This window comes from Scyliorhinus canicula, chromosome 2 (genome assembly GCF_902713615.1).
Source record: "Scyliorhinus canicula chromosome 2, sScyCan1.1, whole genome shotgun sequence".
NCBI lineage: Eukaryota > Metazoa > Chordata > Chondrichthyes > Carcharhiniformes > Scyliorhinidae > Scyliorhinus > Scyliorhinus canicula.
In genome coordinates, this window is record NC_052147.1 from 112,124,255 (window position 1) to 112,144,268 (window position 20,014).

Genomic DNA, 20,014 nt, shown 5'->3' on the forward strand with positions numbered 1-20,014 from the left:
CAAAAGGAATAAACATCAAGGATAACGTGACAAAAGTATATAAGTGAATTGTTCCAAACAAAAACCTTTTTTTAACCTGATCAATAAGTAAATTTTAGAATTCTGACTGAAACAACTCCATTTTCAATGCATTTTGCCTACACAAACATAAAACTAGGGCTCACTGAACACCCTTCAAATGTGCTATACTTTGTAGGACAGTACCAAGCATGCTCCAGTTTCAATGCCAATTTCATGGCTTCTTTCAGGAAACCAATGTGGGCCTTTGTTGACTGCAGGACTTGAGAGAGAGAGAGTGGGCCCAAGTTCACTCACCTGATCGCCATCCAGTGATGAGCACTTCACGAGCCTGCGCTCTGCTGCAGTGCTACTCAGAAAACCTATTAACAAAGCGCAATTGACCTTATGTTTTCAAATAAAAAAAGGACAATTGGATTGGACAATAAATACTGGCCTCACCAGTGACACATATCCCAAAAGCGAATAAAATAATAACTTGGGCTAGTATCAAAGGACTGCCCGTGCATGATACACTGTATCAATATCAACCTGTGCTACCTAGCACAGGTGACTGTAGCTGACAATGTTTCAGTGCATGAGATGCACTTTGAGAAATCTGAAAGGATGCCATAGAAATGCAAACTATTATCCTACAGGAGCTAAACAAAATTGGAGGAAAAGGTACAAAGTCCACCATTAAAACGTTAAGAACATTTCAGACTGAAAATCAAAGGGAATTCACCCTGCACAGCGTACGTTCTCCAGAAACCGTTTCAAAAACATTGCACCAAAAGTTATGGAATTTAAAACTGAATTTTTTAATGAAATCAATTCATGTATCTGCAAACTATAGACAGAAAGGAACATGATGTACTCCTCATTTCTATGAACGCTCCCTGAATGCCTGTTTAAATGAATGCCAAGCCTCAGCTGCTCTCCAGTACTGCTGCATCAAAGAGCCTCCGTAACTAGCAGTGTCACGTCACCCAGGAGAATAGCACAGGGATTAAATTCAACTAACAGTTAAAATGGCTAAAGACACTTGGGTTTATCTGCATTCTCAAATAGATTGATGGAAATGACGAGTGAGGAAAGCTCTTACCCTGTTGATATCCGAGATGAGCTTGCCCTCGTGTGGTGTATACACTCTCTGATTGTTTGCTCTCATCCTGCTCTGGATGGAGAACAGCAGCACCTCGAGGTTACCCTTCTCCTGGAACCTGCCAGAGGACAGCTGTGTCAGTTATTTTTGATGTAACTCAAAAAAAAAGACTGTGGCATGAAAACCAGTCACAAATCAACATCAAGGATACAAGAGTCCTGAAACTGGTGTGGCCTGCTGCTAAATAAACAATAATAGTACTACAGAGAAGGGAACCACAACAATTTGCAAAAGCATTTCATCCGTTGTTTCAGCAAGATGCCAAAGCAATGCTGTCCAGCTCTGCTGGTTAAGACTTGTTATTGTTCAACTCTATTTTTAGGCCCCGATAAGATTGAGTATTCAAGATTTATGAAGTGGAGACATTTACAATTTAAATCTTGGATCTTCCACAGAACCAGACTTGCCTTTCAACCGTACACGGAGAAAAAGTGCTGTTTTGAAATAGATAAACCAGTGCTGCAAAAGCCCAAGAATGCTGGATTGCTGAGGAAAAATATTTTTATATGTTCAACTGGTTAATAATCTTTACCTGGTCATACACAGATTCTGGTCTCACAGCTCTGCACTGACGGGTGGGTGCCGATTTTCAACTTGTCTGCATGATGGAGATTAGCATTGCCGCAAGGATCACTGGTGGTGAGCACAAACTGTGAAAAGTAATCGCCTGTGCTGCTGGAGGACCACAGGGGACAGTGTTGGAGGGGATGTTTAGTTTGCTCCCCGAAAACAGTGGAAGATTCGATGGCTGGCTGGAAGTCTCAAATGATTACGTGATGAAAGTTATGAGGTGGCAGGCAAAACAATTGATCAGCTTTCACAATTCCAGCTATTGTTGCTTGCAAGAATAATCGAGAGGAGCGCAGTTGGGAAAAACGAAGGCAGGCGGTGAAAGGCAATATAATCAACAATGTAATCATGTGGGGAGGCTCCATTTCTGACTGGGGAAAGAGGAAAGTCCCCTCCATTATAACAGATATTTAAAGTTCCACTGTCAACTACCTCGTGTTGGCATTAACAATTTAATCAACAAAGTTGAGATTGATATGTATTACACCAGGTTGAAAGGGGCGGCATGGTGGTGCAGTGGTTAGCACTTCTGTCTCACGGCGTTGAGAACCCAGGTCCGATCCTGTCGGCAGGTCACTGTCTGTGTGGGGTTTGCACATCCTCCCCATGTCTGCGTGGGGCCCACCCCCACATCCTCCCCATGTCTGCGTGGGGCCCACCCCCACAAACTCAAAGATGTGCAGGTTAGGTTGATTGGCCACTGTAAATTGCCCCTTCTTTGGAAAAAAAAAATTGGGTACTCTAAATTTTTATGAAAAATAACACCAGGTGTTCACTGCCCGTGTGGAGCTTGCACATTTGCCCCGTGTTTGCGTGGGTTTTGCCCCGACAACCCAAAAGATATACAGGGTAGGTGGATTGGCCATGCTAAATTGCCCCTTAAATTGAAAAAAATTAATTGGGTTCTCTAAATTTATTTTTTAAAAATAACACCAGGCTGAAGACTACAGCTGATTGGACATTCAAAAGATTCTAAACTTATTTGTTCTTGAAACGTGGGCGACACTGACAAAGCAGCATTTATCCATAGTTACCCTGAGTGCGTTAAGAATCTACGACATAGAGTTGACGAGTTCCCTTTCCTAAAGCACATAAGTGAACTAGATAGAATGGTTTTGCAGCCACTGCACAATGAAAGTCACAAAGGTTCTCGCTCCTAAACTGCTGTTGGCCATTCCCACTATTTTTATTATTTTTAAAGCCAAATCGTATCTTGATTTACATAATCGTGTAATTCTGGCGAATTTGTTTTCCATCCTGTTCACAAAAGGATAGTCAGGGCCAAATTAGATTGCTCCCCCTCGCAATCCCAAAGAAAACACAGATATGGGGTTTGAGAAGCACAATTAACCCACGGTCTTTGATTGCAATATAGGCAGCACATCAATTTCAGCTGCCTGCTCATTTCAATGATTTCAGAGGGCAGGCACACATGGGAAATTGGCTGGATGTCTGAGCAGGAGGGATCAATGGATAGCCTGCACCAGTTAAAGCTAGCATCAACTGCTTATAGGTTAGATACATTGTGATTGGAGAAAGTGCTGGCAGCTGGTAGGAAATTATTTTGACCTGGGAAACAATGAACTGCAGGACAGTGTGAGCTCCAAGACCTTTGGACGCTGCACTGGAGGGCCTCGGTGGAGGTGGAGAGGAGGAGGGATGCCCTAGATCCCCAAGGAACCAGAAGGCCAGCCAGATACACATTCATGAGAGGCATCAGATGTCAATGCCAGGAGTCAAGCCCCAAGGACTTGGACAAAGTTCTGCAACGGTCGAGTGGTCAAGGTCAGTGAATTGGTCTTCAGATGTCGCACCCTACTGACATCGCCAGTAGACTCACGCACTGCTCAATTCACCACACTCCATCATCACTACCGTCAATATCTATCAATCACCACTCATACATAACATTCATATATTTCACCTTAACTTCACACTGGAAGCCACACACTCAAATCTCACAGATTGCCAGCAATTTGATGATGACGACAAGTATATCAACCAAAACTACACCACACTTGCTGTTTGACTTTGGGTTGACACCCTATTATTATGGTCCAGCTCAGCGATAGTGCATTCCTAACATATGTTCCTACATTGTCCATGCCTGTACAGGTTTGTGGCATTGAGTTAATTGGCATGATCATTTTGTATAGGTTTTTACAAGATTATCTGCTACTCTCACACTCATGGAAACCCACGTAGTCCAGCTGACCATCTGGGCACCCAGTTGAATACCCCCTGACATCCTGTTTTGCACAGATTTAAGAGAGAGTTGTTTATCCAGATCTTGGAGTTACTTAAATTGGTCATCACCTCTGGCATCCGGTCATTTCCAAACAACATGCACTTAATCATTTCATGGGACAATAGCAGAATTAAAAACATCAAAGGTAGTCAGAGAACAGAAATCATCTAATGATTTACAACCAGACACTAAAGCACATAGCAACCCTCCTTCTGCTGCTTACTTGGAAGGTTTCTCCACCGTACGGTAGGTGTTGAAGGCCTGCAGTTGTTGTTGCACTCCAGCCAATGAGTTGGCAAACTTCCGACTGTTGAGGACAATAATGGTTTGCTCAATCCAGGTGAGCAAGTCTGATGCTAATTCTTCATATTTGTCGATCATTTTTTGGGTTTCAATTGCATTGTCTAACACCTGGATAAAGATATAGTACATTGTAGGATATGTCAAGTTCTTAATATGTTCTAAAATACTGGAACAGCAACATTTTAATCCACATAAACAAAGCGTGCTGTTCGGTGGCTGATTGTGAGATGATGATCTGACCCACTCATTCTTAGTCATAGAAAATGGACGGTTTTCAAAATAAGGACACAACATAACCAAGAGTGAGCCGCCCTTGGACCTGGAATAAGAAATCACAAATCTCACAAGCCTGGAGCCCACAATAAGTTGGCCATGTGCAGTGGTGACTTCAGGCAGAAAGGGGGTGGCTAATAGGGAGTAGTAATATTTTCAAAATTCCAGAATTTTGCAAAGCTACTTCTTTCCTTGCAATGATTGGGATGAACAGAGGCAATTTGGAGACAGTCGCTTGGGCCAGTGAACATTGTTGATATAGTGCAGATGGGGGCCTTACTCTGCAATATTTCTTTGCTACACCTGATCTCAGAATACTTGTCTTATTGCTACCCTCACTTGGGAAGTGCAAGGTGACCTTGAGATCAGTCTTTGAGCTCTGAAAAAATTGTCAATTTATAACTGCGCCTGTAACTATTCAGACAAAACCTGTGCTACATTATTACTTATTGCAACTAATGGTAAACTTACTCAAATTCATCAAATAATCTTGCAGCACAGAAGGAGACCATTTTGCCCACTGTTCCTCTGTCAGCTCTTTGAAACAGCGGTCCAATTCGGCCCACATCCTAAGTCTTTCACAACTACCCTGCAATCTTTTGCTTTACAATAATATATTCAATCCCTTTTGAAAGTTGAGTTGACGAGGGGAGTCAATTCTATTTAACACAAACCTTCCCAATCCTTTTCCCCTCCACTGCCAATGCTTTCATCTTAGAGAAGTAATGGTAAAATGCCACCACGTAGGTAATAATTGACTTCTCATCCGGATTCTCTGTAAATACGTCTGTGAGGAGGACAAAATAAGAATTCTTTCTTAATCAGGCATCGCTCTTTGCCAAGGAAAGGAGAACATTCATTTTTATAATACCTGACACAATGCCATTTTTGAAATCGAAAGCTCGTTTTGATCTAAACTTGGTCAAACAACATTTGCCTGACAAAAATATTATACCCTTGAAATATATTAAATAAGTCATTGTGGTTAGGGGCAAAAGAAAGTCAACCAGAATGATGCCAAAGGTCAGAACTGTTAATGGTATATTAATTATAATGTTAAGATACACAGGTAACATGCACTGTTTAATTAAATACCTAAAGCACTTATAAAGAAAGACTACTGAGACACGGGGTTAGTAGGTAGGAAGCAAACAAACATGTATAATGCTGCATTCTATAAATAAATCTATTAACAAATAAAGTATTAGTGTCTAATTTCATACATCACTGGCTTGGGATCGAGTCAACAGGAATTGCAAGCCAGCTACGAGCAAGAATCTACACTGAAGGTTGCAGGCTACAGGTTTTACCTATAGCAATCAAATGTAGTCACATGCCAGTCAAAAGGATAGTCTGGTAATAAACATTATTTAACTAAGACAAATTCTTGTAAAGTCGATCACTTTTACACAAGTCCGAAATTATAGTTGACATCATAGAACGGCAATGCAGTCTGTGCTGCTGTGTGAGGAAATGCAGGTCAGAGAATAAGGGTGCAATGTTGGTGCCCTACATCTGGATCCCCTTGTTTCTGTTTGATGTCGGGAACATTGCATTGGAAACCGTGGGCAGGATTCTCCCATACCTGGCGGAAAGGAGTGGCGTAAACCACTCCGGCATCGGCCCGCCCCAAAAGTGCGGAATCCTCCGCACCTTCAGGGGCTAGGCCAGCGCCAGAGTGGTTTGTGCCCCGCCGGCCAGTGTGGAAGGGCTTTGGCGCCATGCCAGCCGGGACCGAAGGGACTCTGCGGCTGCTGATGTCATCCCCGCGCATGCGCGGGGGGGGGGGGGGGGGGGGGGGGGGGGGGGTACACCTACGCGTCGGCCATCGCGGAGGCTGACACGGCCAACACTTAGGAAAAGAGTGCCCCCCCGGCACACGCCCGCCCCTGGATCTGTGGGCCCGATCGTTGGCCAGGACACCCCGCAGCCCCCCAGGACCGGGGAGCCCGCCCACGCCGCCAGGTCCCGCCGGTAAGGGACCCGGTCTGATATACGCCGGCGGGACTGGCAAAGAACCAGTGGGAATTCGGACCATCGCGGGCCAGAGAATCGCCCGAGGGGGGGGGGGGGGGGGGGGGGGGGGGGGGGGGGGGGGGGGGGGGGGGGGGGGGGGTGGTGCTGCAAGTGGCTGCTGACCAGCGCGGCGCAATTACCACCCCCGCCGAATCTCCAGTGCCGGAGAAGTCGGTGGACGCCGGGATTCACGCCGCCCCCCCGGGATTCTCCGACCCGGCCCGGGGGGGTCGGCAAATCCCGCCCCGTATCTTTTTAATCCATTCGGCACATTCCTGTTATTTAGATCCATAATTAATATCTCTGAAGCTTATATATATATAATATACACATATAATTACTTGAAACCACCTGGCTGAAACTTACCCTCAGGATCAAGCAGTTTGGTCACACCCAGCTGCTGCTCGGCAATGTTAAAAGCCTGCTGTAAGTTGTGCGTGGCATTGGACTGTTTCAATTTGTTAAAGTCAACCAGATCGGGCCTAAAGAAAGAGAAATACATTTCAAATATGTCCAATTCACCACACTTTTCAATGATGAACAGCTTGCTGAATGTTTAAGGAACTCAAAACTACGTGAGAATGTTAACAGAATTTGAATTCAGATGTAGCCATTTTCATTTTAAACCTATTCGGTGGGCTTTTTCATCTTGTGCCATCACGAGTGAGTTTCTTAAACCAATAACCATATACGTCACTGGCATAGTTATTAGAGTACCCAATTGCAAACAGGTTTACATCCTAAACTGGCACTGAAAAACATGAAAGCAGGCAAAATTAGATTATGTTCAAACATGAACAATTAACATTTTGCTCAGGCCTAGAAAAGGAACAAATGAAAATCCAGCGCGAGAAAAACATTTTGCAAATGAATAGAAATTTTGTTTCTGACCACACATGGAATCATGGCCGGTTACAGCACAGAATGAGATGGTTTGGTCCATCTTTTCGGTGTTGCCGCTTCATTGTAACAAAACAACTTGTTCGGTGCAGAGAGGTAAAGCCACAAAAAAGAATAGTAGCATTTTTGGTTTTATTAATAGAGGAATCATTACATGAATAAAGAGGTTCTGGTAAATTTGTACCAGGCACTGGCTGGACCGCTGCCAGCTAATCTGTGTACAGAAAAAACAAAGTGGGCATACAACATAGTTTGTCAAATCAAAACTGCATTTGTCCGGAGATACGAGTTACTGGGGTTATTTACTCTGAACCAGTGAAGATTAATAGTGATTCAACTGAGGTTTTTTTTTAAATTATGAATCGCAGTGATAGGGGAAAGACTGTTTCTTCTGGGCAGTTTTGAAGCAGGTTTTCTATGAGAGGTGTTAGAAAACTTCTGAAAAATCTAAGTACACTTCAGGCACGATTTACCGGTTTTGTGCGCCTGACTCAGTGGCGCAACGAGGCGGTTAAATATCGCTCGTTACGCCTCGCGAGATCGGGCCCTTAATGGGCGGGATCCAGATTTGCATGTTCAAGTGAGTAGTTAGTCTCATTTGAGTATGTATATGAGCACTTGTGCTGGCCCAGCCATGGTGCCAGGTTGGCAGTGACAACGTGCTCATGTGCCTGGTTGCCCGATTCCAGGGATGCCCTGCTCTTACGAGTTGACCTGCTCTAATGAGCTGGCGTGTGGTGGGGGCCCGAGGACCCCTTAATTGGTAGGTTTTGGGGGTCCGGAAGCCACAGTGGAGGGTCGAGAGAGCGGGTCGCCATTTAGAAATAAGTCTAAGTGCGGCCTCAGAGGGTCCCAAAAAAGAAGCCGAGTCCTGTTTAATAGTGGGGTCGTTCACAGCGCTGCAAGTACCGGGAAGCACCCGGCTAATCGTGCCCACAAGGGGACTTTTTTTTTTTTCCATTAAACCAAGTCCTACATCTTCCTTATCTGCACAGTTCATCTTTTCTTCAGAAGGTCTTAGATTTGGTGAGCATCATTTGTTTTTAATGAATCTACGCGAGCTGTTCTTGACTATCTCAAAACACCTCCAAGTACTTTAATTGGGCAGGAAGGTGATGGGTCTCTCAGTCCCATTTCCGTCACCACCCCAAGTATGTCCACAGAAGGTCCATGGGGTTATAGTGGTGTAGTGGTATTGTCACTGGACTAGTAATCCAGTAACCCGGGTGATGCTCTGGGGACAAGGTTTCAAATCCCACCATCAGCTGGTGGAATCTATATTCAATTAAAAAAGCTTGCCTCAGTAATAGAGAGAATGAAACTTTTATTTGTTGTAAAGAAAAAAAACATCTGATTCACCAATGTCCTTTAGGAAAGGAAATCTGCCATCCTTACCCAATCTGGCCTGTATGTGACTCCGAATCCACAGCAATGCCGTGGACTCTGTGAAATGGCCCAGCACGTCACTCAGTTCAAAGGCAATTAGGGACGGACATCAAATCCTGGACTTGCCAGTGATGCCCACATCCCATAAGGGATATCTACCTTGATGCGGTTGAAGGCCAGGCGGGCTTCAGCCATCAGGGGGAAATGGTGGATTTAATGAGTGGACGGGCCTTGTCCGCATAATTGGGGACCCACTGGGCATTATAGAAGAGCCCCAGGCCTCTCTTCAAGGCCTTGGGGCAGTGGGGGAGGGGAAGTTCCAGGAGGGGGCGCATGCGGTCAGAGCTGGGCCCTAGGACTCCGTTTTCCACAATGTAGCCAAGGATGGCTAGGCGGGTTGTGCGGAAAACGCATTTCTCCTTATTGTTTGTGAGGTTAAGGAGCTTAGCGGTGTGGAGGAGATGCCAGAGGTTTGCGTCATGGCCGCAGATGGTGACATTATCTAGGTACAGGAAGGTGGCCCGCAGTCCGTACCGGTCAACCATTCGGTCCATCTCCCGTTGGAAGACCGAGACCCCATTAGTGACGCCGGAGGGATCCCTAAGGAAGTGGAAAAGGCAGCCATCTGCTTCGAACGCAATGTCTGGGCGGTCTGCCTTGCGAATGGGGAGCTGGTGGTAGGCAGATTTCAGGTCCACTGTCGAGAAGACCCGGTACTGTGCAATCTGATTGACCATGTTAGATATGCGAGGGAGGGGGTACACGTCGAGCTGCGTGTACCGATTGATGGTCTGACTGTAGTTAACGACCATCCTGTGCTTTCCCATTCCAATCTTTACAACTACCACTTGGGCTCTCCAGGAGCTGTTGCTGGCCTTGATGATGCCTTCCCATAGCAGCAGTTGGACCTCAGACCTGATGAAGGTCCTGTCCTTGGCACTGTACCATCTGCTCCTGGTGGCGACGGGTTTGCAATCCGGGGTGAGGTTTGCAAACAGGGAAGGTGGGTCGACCTTAAAGGTCATGAGGCCGCATACAGTAAGGGGTGGTAGGGACCCGCCAAATTTCAGAGTTAGACTTTGGAGGTTGCACTGGAAGTCCAGGCCAAATAGAAAGGCAGCGCAGAGGTTGGGGAGGACGTAGAGCCGGAAGTCGCTGAACTCAACGCCCTGGATGGTGAGGGTGGCGGTGCCGTACCCCCAGATCGCCACGGAGTGGGATCCGGAGGCTAGGGAGATTCGTTGGGTAACGGGGTGCATCACGAGGGAGCAGCGCCTTACCGTATCGGGGTGGATGAAGCTCTCCTTGCTCCCAGAGTCAGGAAGGCAGAATGCCTTGTGCCCATCGACCTTCAATGTCGTCGACACGGTTGCGAGGTTGTGCGGCCGGGACTGGTCGATTGTGATGGAGGCGAGCTGTAGCTGGTGTTGGTAGGCCCCGGGCTGGTCGGCGGCGGTTGCAGGCGATGAGTGGCCCGATGAGGTGCCCGACGAGCAGGGGACCCGAGGCGCTGAAGATGGCGGCACCCACGGGGCGCACATGGCGGGCGGCGTGAAAGATGGCGCCGCCCACAGGCCGCACGAGGTCTCATTTGGGGGGGTGAAGATGGCAGCGCCCACGGGCCACACGTGTTCTGATGCGAGGAAGATGGCGGTGCCGACGGGCCACACGTGTTCTGATGCGAGGAAGATGGTGGCGCCCACGGGCCGCACGTGGGTTGCGGGGACGAAAATGGCGGCACCCACGGGTCGCATGTGGGGGGGTGCAGGAACAATGGGCCTGGTTACAGCGGCGATCAACCGGGCCTGGCACACAGCAGCAAAATGGCCTTTCTTCCCACAGGCCTTGCAGATTGCGCTCTGCGCCGGGTAGCGTAGCCGGGGGTGTTTTGTCTGTCCGCAGAAATAGCACTTGGGGCCCCCCGGGGTTGGCTGGTTGCCGCGCGGCGCAGGCCTGGGATTGGCTGGGGGCGGTCGCTGGTGGGGTGAACGATGTCCAGGAGGGGGGCATCATGCGGTCGGGGGCATACGCTTGTACATTACCGGAGGCTACCAAGTTTCTTGGTCGCCGCGAGGTCGAGGGTAGCCCCTTCTGAGAGGCGCAGGCAGATGTACGCCAACCCTATGCCCGTAACAAAAGCATCCCTGATTAGGAGTTCGGAATTTTCAACGGCCGAAACTGCCTGGCAGTCGCAGTCCCTCGCCAGGGCGTGCAGGACACACCAGAAATCTTCCAAGGACTCACCGGGGAGTTGTTGCCGTGTGGACAGGAGGTGCCTGGCGTAGAGTTTGTAGGTCGGCTGGGTGCAGTTCTCTTTCAGAAGCGTCATGGCCTCAGCGTAGGTGGGTGCGTCATGGATGAGGGGAAAGATATCGGAGCTCAGCCGTGTATACATGATCTGGAGTTTCTGTGCTTCTGAGGGTTGTTCCATCGCAGATCCGATGTAGGCTTCAAAGCAAGCTTGCCAGTGGGTGAAGGCCGACGTGGCGTTGTCTGCTTGAGGGTGAAGCTGCAGGCAATCTGGCTTGTTGCAGAGGTCTATCGCTGTAAAATCTCTGCTTAATAAATTGATACACTATCAATTCCGACGAGACAAGAGTAGAGAGTAACCGAGGCTTTATTAAGCAGAGATGTGTTGCCTCCTGCAGCTGCTGCTGAAATGGCTGCAGCTCGGTGTGCACACACATTTATACTCCGCATACTGGGCAGAGCCAGCAGGAAGGGATCTGCCCCCGTACCTGTAGTACACGAGCCTTACCGTATGACTTCATATATACAAACAGTGGTGACTACCACAGGGGTCACCCGTTTTTTTTCATTTTATCACAGCTCGCAACCTGCCTTACTCCTTCGAAGAGGTCAGGACCACAACCAGAGACTGCCAGATCTGCGCAGAGTGCAAACCGCACTTCTATCGGCCTGTCAGAGCACACCTGGTAAAGGCCTCCCACCCCTTTTGAGCGCCTCAGTATCAACTTCAAAGTGTCCCTCCCCTTCACTGATCGCAACGTATACTTCCTCAACGTTGTTGACAAGTACTCATGATTCCCCTTTGCCATCCCATGCCCTGACATGACTTCTGCCATAGCAATCGGGGTTCCTCCTTCATGAGCAACAAGTTGCGTCAGTTCCTGCTTAACAAGGGCATTGCCTCAAGCAGGACGACCAGCTACAATCCCCCGGGAAACGGAGAGGTGGAGAGGGAGAACGCGACGGTCTCGAAGGCCGTCCTTCTGGCCCTACGGTCTAGATGTCTCCCAGTCTCTCGCTGGCAGGAGGTCCTTCCCGATGCGCTCCATTCCATCCGGTCGCTCCTGTGCACTGCCACCAATGAGACCCCTCACGAACATATGTTTGCCTTCCCCAGGAAGTCCACCTCAGGGGTCTCGCTCCCGTCCTGGCTGACAGTTCCAGGGCCCGTCCTTCTCCGGAAGCATGCGAGGAGTCATAAATCGGATACCCTCGTCGAGAAGGTTCTGCTCCTCCATGCAAACCCACAATATGCCTACGTGGCACACCATGACGGGCGGCAGGACACAGTCTCCCTCCGGGATTTGGCACCTGCAGGTTCACCAGCGACCATCACCACCAACCCCGACCCTATACCGTCTCCCTCCACCACTACCCGGCTAATGCAAGATTTGGCACCCGCAGGCCCACTGGCGACCATCACCACCGCCACCCCCCCCCCCCCCCCCCCCCCCCCTCCACCGACTCAACTACTGGGTGGAGAAGATAACACACTCCCGGACGCGTAGGTCTCGACACCAGTGCACACACCACAGCCGGCACTGAAGCGATCACGGCAGAAGGTCAAAGCCCCCGACAGACTCGACCTTTAAGTCCACTTCACCCCCGCTGGACTCTTTAGTTAACAGGGGGTGAATGTGGTAAACCACTGTTAATGTATTATATGTAGCGTGGTAAATTGTTACTGTACTACATGTATTGTGGTAAACCAATGCCTGATGGCTCCACCTCCCCTTGGGCTCGGTATAAAAGGTGGCTGACCTCCAGCCTGCCCCAGTTCGGGATCAGTGGCCAGGAGGCTTTTTGTTTAGCTTATTAAAGCCACAGTTTCATTCACTACTCATCTTATGTTAATTGATGGCACATCAGGTACTTAATTCAAAAGGTTGTCCCCTCCATTCAATACCATCCACTGTGACCAAAGCCTTACTATGCCCGCTTCAACTTCCTTTGCTTCCCAGTGAGCTTGCCTTAATTCTGCTAACATTTTCTGAACTGATTTCTCATGTGTGGTGCTCTCTAACAACTGGTACATTTCCTCCATGACTACACTTAACGTTTCCACACCCTGCTGACACATTACCTGTGTTTGTGGATCAGGGCATTAAATGCCATCCCATCTTTCCAGCTTGATGTGAAGTTTCGGATGTTTACATTGGGATACCTAGGCAATGAAAAAGGGGGAATGCCTTTGTTTTAAAAATATATATATATTTTTTTAAAAGGAACTTCACAGCTTTCACAAAAGTTTAGAGAACATGCTTTCAAACAATTGTTTGCATTAACAGGATTAAAGATGAAATAAACGAGAAAGGATGAGTAAGAGTGACTCACCCTGCTGTTTTCATCTGGCACCAAAGGAGAAGAGCGTCCTTTGCTGACCGCGTCTCCCGGCTGTCATGTGTCTCCACGGTGATATCCTGGATCTGAGACAATAGATTGATAGGGTGATCATTTCAAAATATTTGAAGTAACTCACCAACAAGCTCTCGTAAAGAGCTCTCTCGTCAACAAGAACAAAACCTTCAGGGGTTTAAGTTACAAGGAGAGGTTACACAAATTAGGTCTGTTTTCTCTGGAACTTCGAAAGTTAAGGGGTGATTTGATCAAAGTCTTCAAGATTCTAACAGGAAATGAACGGGTAAATAAAGGTAAAGTGTTTCCACTATTTGGAGATTCTAGAACTAGGGGCATAGTCTAAAAATTAGGACCAGACCATTCAGGAGAGATGTTAAGAAGCACTTATTCACACAAAAGGTGGTAAATGTTTGGAACTCTTCAATAAATGGCAATTGATGCTAGATTAGTTGTTGATATTAAATCAGAGATAGATATACTTCTGTTAAGCAAAGATATTAAGGGATTTGGGCCAAAGGCAGGTATATGGAGTTAGGTCACAGATCAGCTATAATCTCACTGAATGGCAGAGCAGGCGAGAGGAGCTGCATGGATGACTCCTGTTCCTATGCTCCTACGTTCTGCCGGCAGATTTTCTTTGCTCACGTCCATCTAGCCCAGTAGTTCTCTGAAGTATGTGTCATGCTGGGTGGAAGGTTTTCCTCTCTAACTTTCTTTGTAACTGTCTTCTTCCCGGGATGCTATCCAGCGTACGTTCATAGTCCTCGCTGCCAGTTTTTTTATATTGCGATTTGGAGGAGTGATACTAGGGAGATTTAAAACAACAGAGCCTTTTTGCTGTGTGGTATCTCTGACATGGTGGTTCCTCTCTCTCTGTTTCCCACTTTAAGACTTGCAACATCATTTCCGGTGAGTATCATTGGGCAGGACTGGAAGATCCTGCCGCAGGAAGGGCTGGAAAATCCCACCCAATGTTTCAGGCTGATGAACCTTCCTCAGAACTGGGAAAAGTTAGAAATTTGGCAGGTTTAAAGCAAGTGAAAGGGGAGGGTGGGTGAAAGTCACAATGAGGTTAAATGACTAAGACATGTAGATGATGCTATGCCAAATGGAGTGCTGGCAGTAGCTCCCTCCACTACAAATCTTCAGGTGTGCGACAATTAGGTAAATGTAAAAGTGCGTCAAGGCGGCATTGTGGCACAATGCTCCCTCACAGCGCAAGGCACCTGGGTTCAATTCCAACCTCAGGTGACTATCTATGTGGAGTTTGCACTTTTTTCCTGTGTCTGTGTGGGCTTCTTCCAGGTGCTCCGGTTTCCTCCCACAGTCAAAAGGTGTGCGTGTTAGGTGGATTGTCCATGATAAAATTGCTCCCAAATGTCCAAAGGATTGGTGTGGTTACAGGTAAAAGGAATTGGGTCTGTGTAGGGTAGTCTTTCCAACGGTCAGTGCAGACCTGATGGGACGAATGGCCTCCTTCTGTACTGTACGGATTCTATGATTATCAGTGGGCGTGGAGAAAAACTGATCTGCATGAACTGTGTTACAGCAAAATGTTTACCCAAGTTGCCAGCAGCAGAGCTCGGGAAATGAACCACCGATATTGGTCGACTCCCCCGAATCTAGGACAATCAAAAATCCTACCGTGTGGACGGACTAAGCCTACAGGTGGGATTTTCCAGCCCATCATGGTGGGACCCACCATGGGAGATTCAGCAGTCCAGCCAAAATTCCATTCACTTTCAGCGAGACTGGACATTTCTTCTGAATTGCCACTGACCTGGAAACGAAGAATGATGGTCCAGATGAGACCTAGCGTAAGTCTATGGCTCCCGTCAACAATGTCGTGTGACCCCATATTTTCCAGGTGTACTTTCTGTTCCTTCAGAAACTGAAGAGCCTTGTCTACATTTTCCAAACAATGTATCCGCATCCGACCTTTGGTTGGTTTTGGCTGATCGGAGAGATAACAACATGAGTTTCAGCTAAAAGAGAAATACACGATAAAATGAACATAGAATGTGTGACACTTAATAGAAGTTAATGAAACACAAGCAGTTAATGCAGGAAAAATATGCTGACCTTTCACCTCTGGGAAGGAGGTGTGAATTCTACTTTCCTTCTTGAGCGCAGGTCCCTGCATCAAGCATGCCCAAGCATTTTCAACCCAGATCTGAGTAGGCATGTGTTGATGGTCCCAAACTGGCAATAATTCAGCATGGCATGGAACTACAGTTGCAAACTCATTTAAAGATATATGGCTTATGGATGGATATTCTTGGGATGTTTTATTTATGGATGTGGCAGAATAGTTCACAAAACAGTCTACACTATACTTGATCTAGGAGCATTTTAGACTGACACTGGGTACCCAAGATGGATAAAATAGCTTTAATATAAACCTTCCCATCCTCCCATAAGGGTTAACCCATCATGCATGTGCTCATAGCGCTGGTGCCGTGTTTCAAGCGTACAATTGCTGTAGTTCCGTCATTAACATTTTTTTTTAAAATCAGCCTGTCACAATGCATTTGGAAGCCGGTTGGGTTTTCCACAGCTCAGGTATGCTGGCAACGAAAGGGACCTGGTAGCTGCCAGCTCAAAAAGGTTAAGTGCATTTTGCAGCACTCCTTGTGGGCCTAAGAGGAAGCATGAGTGCTCCAAAGATGCCTTTCACCTGCCTCTCAGCTGATTGTGACTGCTCTCACTCACCCAACTGGAAATGGAAACCTCCTTCCTCTCCAGTCCTGGATTATATTTTTTATCCCTCTCTTGCAAGGCTCATTTTGCCACATGCTAGCCAATCATGTTTGTCAATATGGCTAGCTGCTGGGTGGAAAACGCAAGAAAATATAAACTTTAATTCAGCAGGATCTCTGCATGTCTAGCCTCATCAGGTTTATCATCTCATACCCCATGCACTCTACTTGCATCCCTTTAAACAACTGGGTCAAGTATTTTTGTTATGGGGCACTGGTTGTTTTCAATAAAGATGAAGGAAACGGAAAAGTGAAATATCATTGAGCACAAAATAAGTGCAAAAAAAAGTTTCAGTGCATGACCCCATACATTTCTATCCAATAATTAAATCGGAAATTTGAGAGCGCAGCCTTTATATTAATTATGAAACAAGTGCTCTCCACTGATAATTTCATACAGGATTTGAACATTTTTGAAGCAATGTTGTATGAAATGTTTTTCATTTTCAGAAAGATTGGAAAGCAAGAAGTGCAGAGGTTATAAATGCTCTCCGAATATTCTGAACTTAATTATCTAGATGTTGAAAGCGGCCATCAACACCCAAGGCAGCTAAAACCACTGAATTCTAACAAACTATGCAACATACCAGGTGCTCCCCTGAGAGAATTTCCAACAGCTTAATCAGCATACGTCCATCGCGAAGGTCAGTGTACAGATCTGTAATGCGGCAGGTTACGCGTGCCAAGTGAGAGTTCACCCATTTTGTAAATGTTTTCTTCTGCACAACTTCACGTTCATCTGTAAAACAATTCATTAATCAATTCACTGTATGCTGCCTCAATATTTTACACTTTACACTTCAGCACTTGAAAGTTTTGACTGGTGACGGGTGGCAGCTTGCACTACTTAGCACTGACAGTACTAACAAATGTTTCAAATGCAAGTCATGCTCCTGTTGAAGACTGAAATTATTTCCAATCAATTCCCTTTCTGTAATGCCCTTGCCTGGTTGAAATAACAAAGTGGGGGGTCATTGGTAAAACAGCCCATTAACTTAGTGACTGCAACAGAATTTCACTTTTGGTGATGGAATAGTGGAGGTATGAGGGTGGGCAACATTGAAGACTTTGGGGTGGTAATGCAACAGTTAAAATATTGTGGAGATCCTGAATTATAAAGTAGGCTTTATTGCTCTGACGAAGATTGGAGTCCTTGGCTGTACAATGCAAACTATGCCAGCTTGTGCCAATGGTTCCTTATATATGGAGTTCCTGATCACAGCCATGCCACTCATGGAATAAATGCTTCCACATTGAGAAGGGGGGGGGGGGGATATTAGATGTTCAGAGAGCACCAGACAAGGTCAATGAACCAGCCACCTGCTTGCCTCTTAGTCAGGTTAACCCCAGGAAGCAATGGATATCTGTATTGATAGTGTTAAGAATGTGGGACTTCGCAAGATGGGTATGTTTGAAAATGTCTCTTTTAACTAGAGATGAAACAGATTTTTCTGGATAGCACGGATGGTGGTCATAACCTTCCTGGACACAGGCCCATGTGATCTGGTTGCCAAAGAAAATAAACAAAATCTACAGAAAAACAAAGGGCAGCATGGTGGCTAGCACTGCTGCCTCACGGCACTGAGGTCCCAGGTTCAATCCGGGCTCTGTGTCACTTGTGAAGTCTGCACATTCACCCCGTGTTTGTGTGGATTTCGCCCCCACAACCCAAAAATGTGCAAGTAAGGTGGATTGGCCACGCTAAATGGCCCCTCAATTGGTAAAAATTTATTTTAAAAAACAAATGACAGTTTTCACACCTCAGCACAGTAAAAGGGCAGCTTCTTTTAGAAGACACAGGCAGAGAGAAAGAGATGAGGAACATAATTCTGCGTGGAAGCAGGATGTCAGTACGAATCAGTTCTCCTCGGCAATGGAAGGCATCCAAAGAGATGGAACTTTTGGAGGTTTAAGGACTGTGAATCGCTGAGATGGGCCTTGATGGTGGAAGTCAGGTCTGTGAGGCTCATGCTGAGTGGACCAACTTTCAAAGCGCACTGATTTACAACCTTGCGTGGCAGGGAGAAGTGAGCCTGCTGAAAAGCTGGGAGGAATGTAGGATTCATCTTTCTAATGCTATATCTGCCAGAAGTGCAGCGTACATTGAAAAAAGTGTTGGAAGACATATCACAGTTTGGTTAGTTAGTTAATGTGAAAATACCTTTACTTTACTTGGATGTATTAGTTGCCTGTTAAGTAATGTTTGATTTATAGACATACGAATTAAGAACCGGAGTAGGCCATTTGGTGGCTGTTCATCCATTCAATAAGATAATGGTTGATTTGATTGTGGCCTCAACTCCACATTCCTTCTTATAACAAATGGCCTTTCATCCCCTTGCTTAGCAAGAATCTATCTTTCTCTGTCTTATGATATCCAAACATTATTTTTCAATCGCCTTTCCAAAGCCTTAGAGAAAAAAATAACCTGATATCTGCCTTAAATGGGCAACCCCTTATTTTTAAACAGTTATCCTCTAGTTCTAGATTCTGCCACAAGATGAAAGATGTGTGTTGATTTTGTTTAGAAAAAAAGTCTTAAAATATAAAATCTTATCCATCGGTTTATTTCCATCAGTCACTGGGAATTCATTTTTAAAAGTTACGAGTCTCTAGGAGGATTATTACAATATTTATGTAAAACCAAAGACCATACTCTATAAAGATTAACATCAGCAAGTTATTGCCAGTAAACTGAAATCAAAACAAACTTATTACAGTTACATAATACTGCACATTAGAGTGTAACATCGGTCAGGTTTACCATTGAACAGCTTGCCTGCCAGAAAATGCTTCTAAAAATAAATAATACAGTACATATTTCATAATGCAACATCAATTGTATATGTGAAGCGATAGTCCAATAGGCTCTGATATTTGTAGCTAAGTCAAAGTTCTCAATAAGTACTCATGAGATAGACACTGGTGACTAATACCAAGTCATATTTTATTCTATATTTAAGTTTTTATAAGTGTTCAAAGAACATCTACTGATTTTATTCTACTGGCAGCCCATGCCAGTTTCCTGGCCAACTTATTAATGGTACATTATATTTATTAAAGAAACAATGAATCCCTAATACTAAAAACAAAAGACTAACAAGTCACTTTTGCTATTGCTCAAATGATAAAAATGACTACACGGCCAAAGTACTACATTGTCCCCTTAAAGCTTTTTGGAAAGTCCTGCGATTGTGGAAGAATCATATCCATGGAACTGCGAGGCTTTCCTTTCTGAGGATAAGACAAATATTTACTATTTTACAATGACAAGTGTGATGAGGCATGGGAAGTGAGACCAAGTTCAGTATTCAGGTTAAGCATGTTAGGAAGCAATGAGATCCAAGTCGGGGGAGGCAGTTCCAGAGTAGAGGAAAGAGTTGATGAAATGATTGCCAAAGATAGGTGTTCTCCCTTCTCCAATGGAATTGCCTTTCGCCTTGCTGCTCCTGTTGTGCAAGGCAAAGGTAGGCGCGGACATGCCATGTCAAGGGAGTTCCACTCCTCATCACAACGCAGCAGGACACCACTGCAAGAGTGAGCCGTGGAGGGAGGTAGGAAAGAAGGGAGGGAGAAACTGGGGCTGAACTGGGACAAAGATTTAACAATAAGATACCCCAGCCCATTTTCCCTCCACCGCCCTACATTCATCTGGGGTTGGGCTGCTAAGCAAAGCAAAATCCAGCCCAGTATATCTCCATGTAATATATGCACTCACATATGAACAAGGTTTTGTTCCAGTAAACTTTCTTTGTAATCAAGAACTTATTATAGGTTTTGCAGTTGTTG

At 46.0% G+C, this 20,014-nt stretch overlaps 1 protein-coding gene across 3 annotated transcripts in view; it reads right to left on the reverse strand.

Moving 5' to 3' along the window:
• Nucleotides 1-20,014, reverse strand: part of LOC119957194 (spectrin beta chain, non-erythrocytic 1-like) — a 277,530-nt gene that overhangs the window by 181,036 nt on the left and 76,480 nt on the right. For all 3 annotated transcript variants that reach the window (XM_038785009.1, XM_038785026.1, XM_038785016.1), the window contains 8 exons: nt 16,813-16,964; nt 15,247-15,420; nt 13,443-13,534; nt 13,192-13,272; nt 6,939-7,054; nt 5,231-5,343; nt 4,204-4,391; nt 1,103-1,220 (listed from right to left, as the gene is read on the reverse strand). In XM_038785009.1, coding sequence (XP_038640937.1) covers nt 1,103-1,220; nt 4,204-4,391; nt 5,231-5,343; nt 6,939-7,054; nt 13,192-13,272; nt 13,443-13,534; nt 15,247-15,420; nt 16,813-16,964 — 1,034 coding nt within the window. The remainder of the gene's footprint in view (nt 1-1,102; nt 1,221-4,203; nt 4,392-5,230; nt 5,344-6,938; nt 7,055-13,191; nt 13,273-13,442; nt 13,535-15,246; nt 15,421-16,812; nt 16,965-20,014) is intronic.